Below are 16,646 nucleotides of genomic sequence, written 5' to 3'. Positions count from 1 at the left end.
CATCCATCCATTTTAACTTTCCTCCCATGTTTTCTAGTTATTGATGAGTGCAATAGAAGGGGAGCCTTGGCATAATGATAAAGTTGTTGTCATGTGACCTTGAGATTACGGATTCGAATCGTGGAAACAACCTCCTACAAAATGCAAGAAAAGACTGTGTAAAATAAATCTAATGTGGTTTGACTCTTCCTGGAACCCGCACTAGTAGGAGCTTCGTGCACTAGGTTACCCTTTTATTATCGATGAGTACAATAGAATTGCTTAGGAAAGTTGATCCCACACATCGGTGTGATCGTATAATAATTCTGTTATTTGAGGATATTGATTCAAAATTGTTAATATGATATTTTTAAATTGACAGAATTTAGTCAAAATATTCAAGTTTATTCAGGGTGGAGGCTGCATATTGTTGTCATTTCTAAGTGGTTTCTATTTTTTAATCCGTATATCGTATGACACAATTTAATACATCAAGTTATTTAATGTTGAATTGTGGTCTTAATATACCTCTTTTACATGTTGCAGTTTCATCTGATGGAAGTATGCTTGCAACTGGAAGTTATGACACAACTGTCATGGTATGGCATGCTTATCGTGGAAGGCATGCTGAGAGAAGATCTCGAGCTATGCAAACTGATTTTCCTCGAAAAGATCATGTCATCATTGAAAGCCCTTTCCATATTCTATGTGGCCATGATGACATTATAACATGCTTGTTTATTAGTGCTGAACTTGATGTTGTCATCAGTGGTTCAAAAGATGGAACTTGCATTTTTCACACACTAAGGGAAGGAAGATATGCACAGTCCATTCAGCACCCTTCTGGTAGTCCTTTGTCCAAGTTAGTTGTATCACCTCATGGAAGATTGGTCATCTATGCTGAGAGTGATCTGAGTTTGCACATGTATTCTATCAATGGAAAACATGTTGCATCTTCTGAATCCAATGGGCGCCTCAACTGCATTGAACTTAGTAGTTGTGGTGACTTCCTTGTTTGTGCTGGTGATCAAGGACAGATAATTGTGCGTTCCATGCATTCACTTGATGTTGTCAGAAAGTATGAAGGAATAGGGAAAATAATAACATCCCTAGCTGTGACCCCTGAAGAATGCTTCTTAGCTGGAACTAAAGATGGTAGCCTACTAGTATATTCCATAGAAAATCCTCTTACCCGTAGAGGCAGTAGCCTTTCACGCAACAATAAATCAAAAAATACTGCAACTGGATGAGTTAAATATTGGTAGATGCTGTTGCAGTTCATCATCATTGATTCTCATATATCCAATTAGAGGTATGTGTTTCTTTGAATTGTGTTTTTCTTAGCATTTCTTTTCTGGATTATTTTTATTTTTAATGGTCATTCTATTATGGGTTTGGCAACTTCTTTTAGAGATTCGGAGAAAGCATACTTATGAATTTCTCTTTCAAATTTGTATGACATTGACTACACAATTGTGGATAGAGTACAATACAAATTGATTGATGGGGTATTTTTCTATAGTTGATGGCCCCTGAATAACTACATGGACATTATTTTAGCAAACTGATTATCAGCAATTGTTATGAATCCATAGATCAGAGAAAACACCGAAAACAGCAAGAGACATCCTCTTTTTTAGCAGATGACAATTACAGAATTTCTAGTTGACAATCTTTTTGCTATTAATTCAGACAGAATGGTTAATGACTGAAGAAGTATTTTGGTTAATAACATTAAATTTGATAGAGTTTGCATGTAGTTGTGCAGATTGATAATTGGGAAAGAGCATCCAAGTTGAGTCCGGTATAAATTAACCAAGAACCTTGCACAATATTTGGTCTTCAGAAGTTGCACCATATAATTTTTTAGAGCTTAAACATTTGTGCTTTTACTAGCACTCAACATTGATTGGATTTGGTTATTTCTATCTGATAAATGCAACATCTATATCAGTGTAGTACCCTAAATTAGTTTTGGGTACATACTGGTACATGGAATTTGGTGAACTGGTGCTTAGTAGCATGCTAATCTTTTCCTTACCCTTTTGAAATTTGATATCCTAAAAACATATGAAGATAAGCTTTGAAATCTCGAGGCATGCTGCAGTTTTGTATTTAATTGAATTGGTACAGTTTCAAAATTGTGCTAGAGTGTTTATGCATGGTGTTGGTGGAGATTTGAAAGTTGAAGGAGATGAAGAAGAGAAGCAAATAACATATCAGGGGGATGAGTTAAGGTATTTTATTCCACAGTTTACATCCATGGCTCAAATGGTATAGTTTTTGGTTACATTGACAATTAGCACATTGTGACGTGCATTAGAGCATGCTGAGATAAATTTAGATTAGTTTTATTCCTTTAATGAGGATAAAAATTACATAGTATATTATATTAAATTTTGGTTGTACATGCCATAGTGTCACTCGATATGTTTTAACATGGATTAAAGTACGTGAGGATTACTTATTTAATCTAATTTCACTTGAATTGATTTTTCACTTTTAATAAAATTATATCAATTATAGCAATGGTAAAGTTGCTGCTTTATGACATGGAGGAGTCCTGGAAACAACCTCTTGCAAAAGCAGAGTAAAGTTGTGTACACTAGATCCTTCCTTGGGACCCCGCCTTTATGGGAGTTTCGTATAAAAAATAAAATTATTTCAATTAGTAATTAAATTAAAAAAATATTTCTACATAGATATATGAGGAAATGAATTTATATAAGTTTTAGGCTTATAATCTTTTTCGACAACTTATTTATTTATAAAAATACAACTATAGGAATTAGAATTGGACTTTTAGAGAAACAATCTAAATAAATAATAAAAAAAAGTTAAATTCATCTTTACACATGTCAATTGTGCCATGTCATATGTTGGCACAACACTATAATTACAGGAAGCTTAGGATAGATTATTTGTGTAGGGAGGATATGAGATGTTGACACGTATGCAAAACACATACTGGGATGCTTATATGGATATCCAACTTTAATTTCAGTTCTCTGTCCTCTCCCACTCCAAACCTTCCTCTATCGCATTGCCCATCTACCCTATGCATGTTGTAGTATGCATGCTCCCCTATGCTGATCTCCTAACATCCTCCGGTGGCCATCTAGTGTAAATTGGTCCTTAAGCTTACATCAAGGAGGAAAGGGACGGAAGTAGTGTTGGTGTCATGCTCTAAATGATTGAGTCCAACCATATGGTTTTAATGTGTTTGACATAAATTATGTTTGACAAAGTCGATCCAACATTTTCGCAGAAAAGGAATGTCAAAGAGGCATTGATAGACGAATGAAGATGAAATGGGTCGATCTCGACCAAACATTTGGCAAAGGAGAAGTTCAAAAGTGTTGGCATATATGGAAGACTTGCTGGTAGATATGGAAGTCTAGTAGGAGTTGGCAGAGGAGGAAGACTGGTAGGTGAGACCTCTTAGCAGATGAGGAGTCATGGGAGGTTTAGGTCGGTTGATGCCTCACACATGAGAAGTTCTGAAGGTAAACTCTTGGCACGGAGTTGTGAGAGATTACGAGTGATTTGAATTTTATTGACTTGTTCTTTTGTTTAGGTTAAAGGTTGACTAAGAAACAAGTGTTTGGGGTCAAATTCAATGACTTAGTTGACCTATGGTCACATTTAGTCAGTTGGTAAGGTTAGTCAATTGGGAAGTTGACTGAAGGCAGAAAACTAGCAAACAAAAATATTTTCGAGTTGAGTTAACTTAATGATAGTTCAATTGATTGATGCTTGATTAGCCAACTAGGCAGTCGATTAGAGTCGAGTAGAAATTCTTGCGAACATAAAGGTTCTATTCCAAGATGAGTTGATTGAATGTGAGAGCAGTTGATAGCTGGTTAGTCGACTGGCCCTTAGGCTCTATTCTTTTTTTGTGTAATGGAATCAACTTGTGTTCACTAAAGCAAATAAAATATATATATTTTTTTGTAATGGAATCAACTGGTGTTCACTAAAGCTAAGTTAGCCAATTGAATTAATTATAAATTTGAAATACTATATGGTTGACTAAGTTAATTATAAATTTGAAATATTATATTGTTGAACACAATCTTATTTAGAGATGTTGAGTGTCATGGCTAAGAGACAACTAAGAATATTAATGAGTCGATTGACAATGTTGTCGACTAGCATGGACAACAATATTTTGAGTAAGACTGTGCACATATCAAGTCTTAGTAAGATTGATGGCTTAAAACAATCGATTGAATGCAGGTGTTAGAGCTTATCTATGATTATTTGGAGAGTTAAAAATGTGAGGCAAAGCTTGAATGAAAACTTTACCGCAACAATTCTCACATCAATTACTCTGCTTCCAAGTGTGCTTATTTATTAATTATTATGTTTGTTTTATTTTATTTTTGATTTAATTTTATACCTCCAATCTCTATAGTCTTGCAAGTCTCCTACTATATTTAATTTTCCTATTCTTGTAAAAAGTCCTCATGAAAAGGTTTCTCCTTTGGAATTTATGAGGAGAAAGATAGTGATTTTTCAAGGGTTGGCTCACCATACGACTCCATAGATTATAGAGTAAGAGTCCGCGTAAATCTTCTAGTTAAGAGTCAAGTTCCAAACTTTTCATTTATTGTTTTACTACTTGCTACATTAATATTTTCATTGTGCTTATACGTCTAGTTTTTATATTTGTTTTTATTGTGCTATTCAAACCAGGGTATGAAATGTCGAGTCGTGTCGCCCGAAACCGCTGGAATTTATTGTTTAGGTGAGGAAGTGAAACCGGCATAGGCGAACAAATTTCACCTTTGTCATCTGCCCGCGATGGACGCCTCCACGCGGAAGGGTCGCAAGAAACTTCCGCCGGCAGTAGAGGAATTGCGCAACACTTCCGGTGTCGGCGGAGGTGTCACGCGATACTTCTAGAGCCGTGAGAAGCATCCCGTGACGCCTCTGGCGGCGCTGGAAGTACCGAGGGACGCCTTCGGCGGTGCCGGAAGCGTCACACAGTGCCTCCGTCGGATACTGGAAGCGTCGCGCGAGCTGCTCGCAGGACTTCCGGGATCACGGTGCGCGCACTATTGCAAAAGAAAAAAGATTTAATTAATTTAAATAATTTAAATAATTTCCAACTAGAGATTTGATATTTTGAATAGGTTTTTATAAACCCTAATTAAATTATACCTATAAAATATATAAAAAATATATTTAAAATTAAAAAAATAAAAAATTATTAATTGATATTAAAAAAAAAATTCTTTTTTACTGTTTTAAATTTATTTAAAATTTCTAAGAAAATTCTAATAAATCATCTTTATATTATGATTATTTATTATTATTATTATTATTTATTTTTTTGCTATTTAATTGATATTTTGATTATTTCTTAGGAGATTATTTTAATCTGTATAGGGACATCTTCAACTTGCAAACTGATCTCAATGTTTCCTTGTTCTCGAACCCATGGGTATCTTCATATAGACTTCTTCATAAAGAGTCCCATTAGAAATGCATTTGAAACATCCAATTGATGTAATTTTAGCTTTGTAACATATGCAAATGTTTCCTCATAGTTATGTCTATATGTTTGTGTATACCCCTAAGCCACCAAACGTACTTTGTATCTCTCTATCGTGCCTTCCAATTTGATAAAAGGTAATATTTTGTGTTTATTATATTTACTTTATATCTGTGCAAATTTGAATAAATATAATAATGCCCTTGGTAGATTCTGTTTTATAGAATATTAATTATTTGAATTGATTGTGAAAGACTATAGATACATAAAATACTATTCTCAATTATTCTTAGTCAAATATTAATATAATATTAATGTATTGAGACTAACATATAGGTTAATTGATGACTTAATCTCACATGTCATGGATATGAGATATTAAGTTAACACATGGGGTATATATTAGAGAATATGTATTAAATTGACCTATCGTGAAAATGTTTCACAAATTGTTATATGAGTGCCATAAACATTCTCATAGCGACTATTAATATAAACACTTCTTTGATCTGAATTCATTATAATTTCTTACATAAGAAGTTGTGTACTTTAGTATTGATAAATGTCATCTATAACACAGTCGATTATAAAGTTGTTCACGGGGTATGCAATAAGTTATGCAAAGGGATGTGAGTGATGTAGATGAAATTTGTCCCATCCATATAATGAAAGTGATGCCTATGAGTCTCTTGATTAAGTAGGATTACTAAAATGCATGACCATGCTTGAATAAGTAGTATGAGATATTAAGCTTATTTAGTTAAGTCCACTTGGTGATCAAGAAACACATATATTGATGAGAGGATGCCATAATCTATAACTCGTAAATTAATCTAGATTTCATGTAAAAAAGAACTAAGTTATATAATAAAATAATAATAGATAGGTTATGTTGAATCTACGATATTATTGTCACTTGAGTAGTTATTATGTATTGCTAGATGCCACTATTGCTTGTGTCTTTAAAATGAGATTTTAGAGTCATTGCCAACATTATGAGAATCTATTAGGTAACACATAGAGCATATTGATTTTGGAGTTTGATTTACTTTAGTATGACTAAAATAAACCAGGTCTAAGTTTTAAGTCTGAAATTTGTTTTGAATCTTAAACTTGTTGAATTAGTAGTTTAATCTAATATGCGCTTGAGATTTTCCTAACAAGTTCAAACCAAATGAAGCCCACGTTTTCATATCCATGTTATAAGTTTATGGATATGCATGAAAAAGGGGAAAAGGTCAGATAAGATCGTGTAAGATCATGTCAACCCTAAAAGTCAGGGTTTGATCTCAACTTAAATAGTAGCTAGCACTACGGTGTGGGAGGAAGAAACTTCAATTGTGCTTATGAGATGGGCGACAAAGCAACTGTGCTCGTGTGGATACCATAGAGGCGCGAATGTGTTGATCGTGATGAGTTCAACTTTATTCTCCAGATTCACAAAGGTTCCGTGTGTCAAAAGGTAATATTTTGCATAAATGTTTAATTAGAATTCACATTGATCATTGGTGGGTTCTATTTTCATGTTTAATTTTTCTTCGGAACCTAACACTACCTTCTTCCCTTTGGGCAGGTTTACTATTTCCCATGTGGCATTATCATTCAATACTTTTATTTCTTCAAAAGAATTTTTTAAGGCATCGTATATATTTGTAAGAATCTCCACATGATCAAGTTGAGAGGCAGATGCCCTATGATTGTTAGACAATCAATCATAAAATACTTACCTTTCAATTGGATGTTGAGTACACGTCCTTGTCCCTTTCCTCATAGCAATGGGAACATCTAGATCATATATAGGAACATTTCCTTGTAGATTTTGTTGTGGATCCGTCATCGGTTTTTTGATGATTGGACCTGTTGAATAACTTGGGGCTCCTTGAGTAAAGAATTCGTTCATTTTGTTGATGTAAAGGCTCTAAAGGTTCTCCCCGTTGACTAATTTCAGTTATTGCATGATGTGATGATGAAAGTGGGGCAGTCCTAATGAGTAAGGGTGACACCGATAAAGAGATTGAAGGATCTCAATAATTCGCTTCCCATGAATTCTCCTTATGAAGAGAATCATTGGAATAAAAGGACTCATCTTCCAAGAATGAAACATCATATGACAGATTTTTTTTTTGTGATAGGATTATCACGCTTGTATCCTTTATGAGTAGCCAATGAAGATACATTTGAGGGTTTTTGGGTCAAGTTTTCCATGTGTAGGACTGTTGTCATTTACAAATATGGGACACCCAAATACTTTTGGCGGGAGAGAGTTAAAATTATGGATATGAGGGAATTCTTTTCAGAGATAATTGATTAGTATGCCGAATTTAAGGACTTTTGATGGAAGCCTATTGATGAGATGAAGTAGTTGTCGTTTAGATAGAGTCGCCCCTAAAGTGGAATTTAAGGACTTTTGATGGAAGCCTATTGATGAGATGAAGTAGTTGTCGTTTAGATGGAGTCACCCCTAAAGTGATGAGGGAAAAATTGGCAAGCATGAGAGATCTTATCAGTTCTAATTGATAATTTTTTCATTTTGCAATCTCATTCTATTAAGGTGTAGATGGACATGATCTTTTATGAAAAATGTCAATTTTGAAGAAGGTAACCCCTAAGGTTGTGAGCAAAGTTTTCTTTCCCATTATTTCTACGGAGTATGTGGATGTTACATTGAAATAAATTTTCTATCTTTTTATGAAATTATGGAAACACATACTCAACATCGGACTTATGTTTAAGAAGATAAACTCAAAAAGCATGAGTATGATCATCTATGAATGTGATGAACTGATAAATCCTCTATCCTAGCTGCCTCCCAAATATCAACTATGCACCAGGTGAAATGCTTTAGAAGATTGGTAATTGGACATTGGATAATTTTTTCTAGTTTGCTTAGCAAGATACACGACTCACAGTGAAAAAAAGATGGATCATTATTAAGGAATACTTCTGGATACAAGTGCTTCAAATATTGAGTAACTCATGACTTTGATTACAGGGAAGAACTAGTGAGATAGTAGAGGCCTCATTTTTCAGCATTACCAATCATCTTCCCTGAAGACAAATCCTAAAATACACAATGATCTTAAAGAAGTGTTACTTTATGGTCTTGATCCTTAGTGATTTTGCTAACAAATAAGAGACTGCATTTTAAACTTGTGAACCTGCAAGACAAATTACAATTGAAGTCCTTGAACAAGAACATCTTTAATCCCCGTCACTAATTGTATTTCTATTTGTTATTGAAATTTTCACTTCTGTGCATATTTTATAATTTGAAAAAGATATGCATTGTCCCTTCATGTGGTCATCTTTATCATTTCTTTGTGATAACAAGGTTGATGAGATATTACCTTGTTGGGTGATTGCAGCTTTAGGAGTGGAGTCTAAAATTTTAAAATTTTGGTTTTTGTGGAATATGAACTTCAAAATTTCTATTTGTTCAGAGTAAAAGATGTTGGAGTCCTCTTCTTTAGCTCACGCATTTCAGTTATGTGAGTTGATGGTTTGCCTTTCCTTTGATTTTGGCTTCCCATCTTGTGGTTTTCCATGAATGTCTTAACAAGTCTCTTTGTGTGATTTTGTCACGCCCCGAGGGTAAGGTTGTTCGACGAAAATCAAACAGTACCTCCTCTATAGTAATGACAAATGAATCATGTATATATTACCCCAAGGCTACTCAAAAGTCAACAACAGCCCATACGGCTGGATATAAAACACAATCACATTATAATAATTACAGGAAGTCACAAAACTAAACTCCATATACAGGATACATATACACGAAACAAATCCAAAGCCAATAATGCGAATGGAAGCAATAACAGAAGAAGTCGCTCGAGGTGACATGAGACTGATGGACAGGATCTTTAGGCGACTCCATAAATCCTTTACCTGCTACCTGGCGAAAGAATACCAGTTTAAGGGGTGGTGAGTGCTAAGACTCAACGGGTAATAGACAGATAGTGCATGAACATAATAAAGAACTTGAGATACAAAGGTATACAGTCTCGTAGGAAAAATAGCAGATACTATAGTGATATCATAATAAATGTCCATACCTGAAACCATATCCTAGGCTAGTAATAGAAGGTTAGGAGTAGTAAAGATCTGCTATAGTACTGCTCATAACTACAAGGATAACATGTAAGGTATATACATACTACTAACAAGTAAGCCAGTGTCTAAGCACATGCAACAGGTATATAACTCAACATATGTAAGCATATCACATTGATATAATAGAACAATTGCATAAGTAAGCAATCAACAACATCTACAGGTATAATAATAATAGTGTATGCACGGATGGTCACCCCGCCCACCCTCTGCACCATGACCCTTGTATGGTCGAGAGGCTGGATCGATGACAACTATACTCACTCAAAGGGCCGCCACTACATCTTACCTCAATCCAGAACTACAGCCGTTCGATGAAGAAACCATAGGTTGTTGCAATGAAGAGGAAATCACTCAAAGCTCGAGGAAAATCCAAAATGCTATTGTGAAGCTGTTGCCGGAACCAAGGATGGAGCTACAAGGGCTGATTAATGGGTTAGACACATTGGGTTATTGGGTTAGACTTATTGGGTTATTGGATTAATGGTTAATCCAATATAATAATCCAAACCATTAAGAGGAATACAAAGAGACAAAAAATCCTTAGTATTCATGGGATGAATATAAATAGGTTTTTGAAATGAAATTTTCATTAGTTGAGAAAGAGATGAAAAGTGTGACTCTTAATCTTCCCTCTCCTTCCTCCTTCCTCGGGCGAATTTTGCTCTTGGCCAAACATCCATGAGTGGCTAGCACCATAAAGGTGGTTTTTCTCTGAAGGCTTCGTTCGTGTGACGAACGAAGGATGTGTTCGTGTGGATACCGTAGAGGCGCGGATGCTTGATTGCGCTGAAATCTACATCCAAAGAAAAGTTGCTATCAGGATTGCGAAGGGCACGCAACAAAGGTATATCTCTCATGTAAACTTAGTATATGATTGTTTTCTCTTTTATATGGATCTTCTGGAGAGAATCTAGTTAAATTTTCCGCTGCACTTAAGCGTGTTTAGCGCACTAGATCCCTACAGTCCAGACCAGATGCCATGTGGAGCGGCCTTGAACGAAGTTGAGGGTGGGTCTGGAGTAGGCCAGAGTAACCGGATGCTTGCGAGGAGACCCGGAGTAAGTCAGGGTGACTAAATGCTCGCGGGGAGGATCGAAGTAGGTCAGGGTGACCGGATGTTCGCAGGGAACCCGGAGTAGGTTAAGGTGACCAGATGTTTGCGGGGAGGTCCGAAGCAGGTCAGGGTGATCGGATACTCGCGGGGAGGCCCAGAGCAGGTCAGGATGACTGGATGCTTGCGGGGAGGCCTGGAGCAAGTCAGGGTGACCGGATACTCACGGGGAGGCCAAGAGCAGGTCAGGATGACTAGATGCTTGCGGGGAGGCCTGGAGTAGGTCAGGATGATCGGATACTTGCGGGGAGGCGAGTAGGTTAGGGTGACCGGATGCTCGCAGGGAGACCCGAAGCAGGTCAAGGTGACTGAATGCACTGGGGAGGTCCGGAGTAGGTCAAGATGACTGGGTGCAAATGCTTGCGGGGAGGCCCAGAGTAGGTCAGGGTGACCAGATGCTCGCGGATAGGCCCGAAGTAGGTTAAGATTGACCGGATCCAGCTGCTTACGGGGAGGCCCGGAACAGGTCAGGATAACCGGATGCTTGCGGGGAGGCCCGGAGCAGGTCAGGGTGATCAGATGCTCACGGGGAGGCGAGTAGGTCAAGGTGACTGAATGCTTTCAGGGAGGCCCGAAGCAGGTCAAGGTGACCGGATGCTCGCGGGGAGGCCTGGAGTAGATCAAGGTGACCGGGTGCGGATGCTTGTGGGGAGACCCAGAGCAAGTCAGGGTGACAAAATGCTTGCGGGGAGGCCCGGATCATGAGAGTAATTGTGATCCTTCGTTTGAGGGGAGGATTGTTGGGGTTCAATCAAAGTCCCACATTGAAAAAATTTGGTAAAGATCATGAGTTTAAAAGGATGTAGGATATTTCCATTGGCATGAGGTCTTTTGGAGAGATCCCAAAAGCAAAGCCATGAGGGTTTAAGCCCAAAGTGGATAATATCATGTCATTGTGGAGATATGTGGGCGTCCTTTGAGCACAACAAAATCAATTGTTGCGCAAAGAAGGGGGCAACATAGATGATTAGGAATGAGCTAAGGGTGGTGGCAGTGAGCAAAGGGGAGATATCATGACAGAGAAAAGGTGGGAGTGGGAGAAGAGAGATGTAATTAGAGTGACAACAAATTTTAATTTACATAGGCTTTTGAATATGTTTTATGCAGAGGTCAATATGTTTGGTGGATACCATATCATCTTTTTATTTGTAACTGAATGGTCAGTTGGTTAATGCTGATTTTAGCACAAAATGTAGCACTATGTGTTAGATTAAAATAAAAATGAAAGGATGGGCTAGATTTAAGAAAGTTCCTAAAAGTTGTGCTACATCAATGTATTAACTTCATTTTTAATGGGTTCTTTCAAGGTTTTTGTTTTTATGGAGAGACATTGTATTTATACATCAATGGTTGTCTCTGAATACTCCATAATGCAAATAAAACAGGTTTGAAGCTGTTCCATTAGTTTCTATTAAATCATCTTGGTCGAAAAAATGTTCATCTTCCTTCATCTATGGCTTCCTTTGCCAACTAATTTTACTAGGCATTTCAAGTCTTATATTTTGTCTGTTTACCTACTTTGGTTTTATATTGTGAAGACATGGTCTCACCAACGTTAATTTTTGTTTCGATTCGTTTGAAGAGTTATCATCAGGTTGTTTTGCAATATGCATTGCAGGATTACAATTATATTTGACATGGGAATGATTTATGCTACTCATGACGGCTCAATCCACTCTGATCATCGGCATGTGTATAATAGCTACAAGTATTTTCAAATGGAGATCGAGTTAATGCCAAGATTACAATTTTTTAAAAGAAAAAATATGAAGTTACATAGATGCAAAATAATCAAGCAAGATATTGTTGGTATGTGAAATTCAACCGTGAATAATGCATCTGATATTGATTTCTCACATACTTTGTACAGCATGTCTGTTTAATTTAATTTTCTTTACATCTAGTTTTATGTATGTTTTCCTGGTTCAACGTGCTCTTAAAGCAAATTGTAAATGTACGATCAATGTCTGAGAACATTGGGTTAAAAGAACGTGCTGTATCAATATTGAGTTGTAAGCTGATATCTATTTATATATATATATATATATATATGCAGTTTTCTAGTTAGATATTTTGCTTTATATCTCTTTGTTTATTCTTGTAATTGTCGTGTTTAACACTTGGACCTGTGCCGGCTCTAAAATTGGCCACTTGTCTTTTTGGTTACGGGATTTTTCAAACGTCGCTAATGGCCTCTCTCTTTATTACAAACGTGCGAGGGGCATTTTTGCAAGGTATAGATCACAAACACTTGAAAGAATGAAGACGACTCTTGCCAGAATTCGCATGAAGACCCCAGTTGCTTATTGTTGTCTAGAGGTCGTAAGTTAATAGGCAGCTTGTTCCAATCGCAAACCATCTTGGTAGTATAGACGCAGCCCAATAAAAAAATACGATCATTAAAAGCATTAAAAGGAGTTGCAAAAAACAGTTGGCATATATATTTATTGAGAGAAGTATTAAAAGTATTACTTATCATGAGGTAGAGTTGCTACTAAGTAACCATGATATCTAATAATGTTTGGTGAAAATTAAGGCAATAATATCAAGACCTTCAGCTAAAGTTTTTTTTCCTGGGGACTTCAGGAGATTTTGCAGATGTGGGCTATTCAAATTTTCTGCTTTTGTTATTAATTCCATCCAAACAAATTCCATGAAGTAGATTTATACTTGACGAAATAGCACTCATTATAATTACAAAGTTGATTATAAAATGCAAAAATTGTCTTGGAATTAAATTGAATTTGTTAAAACAGAATTAATTTTTTAAAAATTGACCAACTGAATTTTTCTGGTTTTTTTTCTTTCCAATGTAACTTAATTATTTTTCTCTTCTCCTTTTTCAACAATAGTGTTCTGTTTTTTTCTTCCGCTTCTAGAGAGAAGTAGCCCTCCTTCCCTTTTATTGTTTTTTAGTTGACCAATAGCAATCCTAGTTTTTCTTCCTTTCCAACAAATTAATTTGAAAATTCAATCCAGTCGGTTCAAAATTTAATTTTAAAAAATCAATTAACTAATTTTTCATCTATTTGATTTTTTTGATTTTAATAATAATAATGGGTCGATTCAATTGGTAAAAATAATTGCTCAGTTCGATTTTAACAAATATAATTTGATTGTTTCATTTTAACTTAATGCCTTTCTCTTTTTAGATTTGACGACGATGATGTTGATTTTGAAGAGGAAGACGAGCTTGGGTCAGAAAGATTGAGATCAAGCGGATTGAGAGTGGGGAGTCTCATTGATGAGTGCATTTCATACGTAGTTTCAATAGTTAAAATGGAGCCAAGAAACCTTAGAACGTGCATTTCCAATTTAGAACATGGTTGTGGTGTTGGGTTTTCTATGTACAAATCTATGTCTGTGTAAACATGTTTTTGAAAAATATACAATAGAAGTGAAATAAATTTATAAATTATTACAATACACATCACACTTATTCACAAGAACACACATGTATAAGACATAAGCGTAGATTAAAACTTCGTTTAGATATTTTACTTGATGGATGATGTTTAACGGAGACGACATCAACTAGTAAAACTAGCAATATATGATGCATAAGTAGTATAAGATAGTAGAACTATCTTGAACTCAACTTGAAAACCTTCCGAGCTTCTTCAGTTGGATCAGCGATTTAGAATTTATTTCTTTCCAGAGCGCGATCTCACTGTCACTCCTCCAGTTGCTTCCATCAACCTACCTGTCAAATATTAGTCCTCCAGACCTATTTGGACTTTACCGCTTAGCATCAGATCGGCACATCAGGACTTTCCCTCGAACTATAGTCCTTCGGACCTATCGAGCTTCCCTGCCAAGTGTCAGGTCCTCTCGACCCATTTGGTCTTTCTTCCTGACTTCCACAATCTGCTAACACTTTCTCCAGATTGAGTAAACAACCTGCATACTCAGTCAACTTGTTAGATTATAACAAGACTTAACTTAAACCTTTGACAACATCAAAACTCATGTTCGATTCTGGTGCACCTTGTACCAACAATCTCTCCTTTTTGATGTTTGGCAAACAAGGTTCACAGTTAAGTTAATATATACAAACATATAAGTAAACAAGCATTTTTATTTTTCACTTTACTTTACTCCCCCTGAATTTAGCAGCTCCCCCTGAATTCACTATCTCTCTCTCTTTGACACATAAAAAATAGGGGAAACACAACTTAAGAGCTAGTCTCAAAACTGGTTTTGATATAAAAAAATCTAAGCATCCAAGAAAAGTAGATCTTTAAAAACTTAAAAAGATAGATTGAAATTTATTAAAGCCAAAAAAAATAGGAACATTTGGTAAAGTTAAACATTAAGGTAAAAATTTGTGAAAAAAAATTGAAAATTTCAATAAGTTAAAATTTCTTAAGGTAATAGTTTTAAAATTAATTTTGAAAATTTTATAAGTTAAAGTAAGGTATCCTACTGTGCTTGTGAGATGCTGGCTACTAAAACTCTAGGAATATGCGATTCTACAGTAAAACCTAGGCTACTCCAAAGAGATAAAATATTTTGAAATCAGTTTTGAAAGCAAATTTTGAAAGGATAATTTTAAAAAACTACCAAGTAATATTTTTCAAAAATGTGTGAAAAGATAAAGAACCCTATTCTATAAAATGCATACCTAATTGTCTTCTTAAATTACTAAATTCAGTTTCAAATAAAGATTTAGTAAATATATCAGCTATGTTAGATTTAGACTCAATATAATTAAGTTCGATATTTCCTTTAGTGACATGATCCCTAATAAAGTGATGTTTACTTCTATGTGTTTAGTTCTAGAGTGATGTATTTGATTTTTTGTTAGATTTATAGAACTTATATTATCAATAAATATTTTTATATTTTTATATTTTAAATTAAAATCCTTTAAAGTGTGGGACATCCATAGCAATTGAGCTACACATTCACCCATTGCTATGTATTCGGCTTCAGTAGTTGATAAGGCAACACAATATTGCTTTCTATTAAACCAGCTAACTAAAGATAAATCTAGTAATTGACATCCTCCAATAGTACTCTTTCTTAATTAATTTTAAAAAAAATTTTAATTAAGTTTTAAAATATTTTTACTTAATTTTTAATTATATTTTAAAAATATTTTAAATTATTTTTTTAATTAATTTTTAAAATATTTTTAATAAAGTTTTAAAATATTTTAAATTAATTTTTAAAATACTTTTAATTAAGGTTTCATATATTTTTAGTTAATTTTTAAAATAAATTTTAATTAAGTTTTAAAATATTTTTAATTAAGTTTTAATGTAACGCCCGACCTTCTTAACCCTAACTTAAGAAGGCACGGACGTTACTCCTTTCATACCTACTAACGACATTGTTATATACACATTGCTCGGTTTAGAGATCTAGTCTGAACTTGTTTAGACTGCTAAGTCGTGGTTTGGAGCGATGCAGAGTTGAGATGAAGTCTCGAGTTGCTAGAGGGTCTGGGCCGTGTAGCCCTGACCGGTCGTGTAGCCCTACCCGAGAAGGAGCTAGTCGTGGTCGTGTGGTGATGATCGGCAGTGTAGCCTTACCAGGCCCAAATTTGGGCACGGCCGTGTGACTCCACACGGTCGTGTAAGGCCTTCCTCGCTGGAGCGGGGCACGTCCGTGTGACTCCACACGGTCGTGTCACCTTGGCAGAGAGGAAGAGGGGCACGACTATGTAACTCACACGACCGCATCACCTCGGCTAAGACGAAGGGGTGCACGACCGTGTGAATCCACACAGCCGTGTCATCTTGCCCTAGAAGAAGAGGTGCACGACCGTGTGGCTTAACACGACCGTGTCACCTTGGTCGAGACAAAAAGGGTGCACGGTCGTGTGAATCCACACGACCGTGTCACTCTGACCGACAGGAAGAGGTGCACGGTCGTGTGAAACCACACGACCGTGTCACCTTGACTGAGAGCAAGAGGTGCACGACCGTGTGAATC

At 35.9% G+C, this 16,646-nt stretch overlaps 1 protein-coding gene across 2 annotated transcripts in view; it reads left to right on the top strand.

Annotated features, from left to right (window-relative positions):
- Positions 1–12,775, top strand: part of LOC122041062 (BEACH domain-containing protein B) — a 117,080-nt gene extending 104,305 nt beyond the window's left edge. For both annotated transcript variants that reach the window (XM_042600606.1, XM_042600605.1), the window contains exons 40-41: positions 526–1,291; positions 12,325–12,775. Coding sequence is in view for 1 of the 2 variants with exons in the window: in XM_042600605.1 (XP_042456539.1) it covers positions 526–1,229 (704 nt within the window). In the remaining variant the exon portion in view is untranslated. The remainder of the gene's footprint in view (positions 1–525; positions 1,292–12,324) is intronic.
- Positions 12,776–16,646: the final 3,871 nt, after the last annotated feature.

The sequence above is a fragment of the Zingiber officinale genome, chromosome 2A (genome assembly GCF_018446385.1).
Source record: "Zingiber officinale cultivar Zhangliang chromosome 2A, Zo_v1.1, whole genome shotgun sequence".
In the NCBI taxonomy this organism is placed as follows: Eukaryota; Viridiplantae; Streptophyta; class Magnoliopsida; order Zingiberales; family Zingiberaceae; genus Zingiber; species Zingiber officinale.
This window is presented reverse-complemented; position numbering and strand designations above follow the sequence as displayed.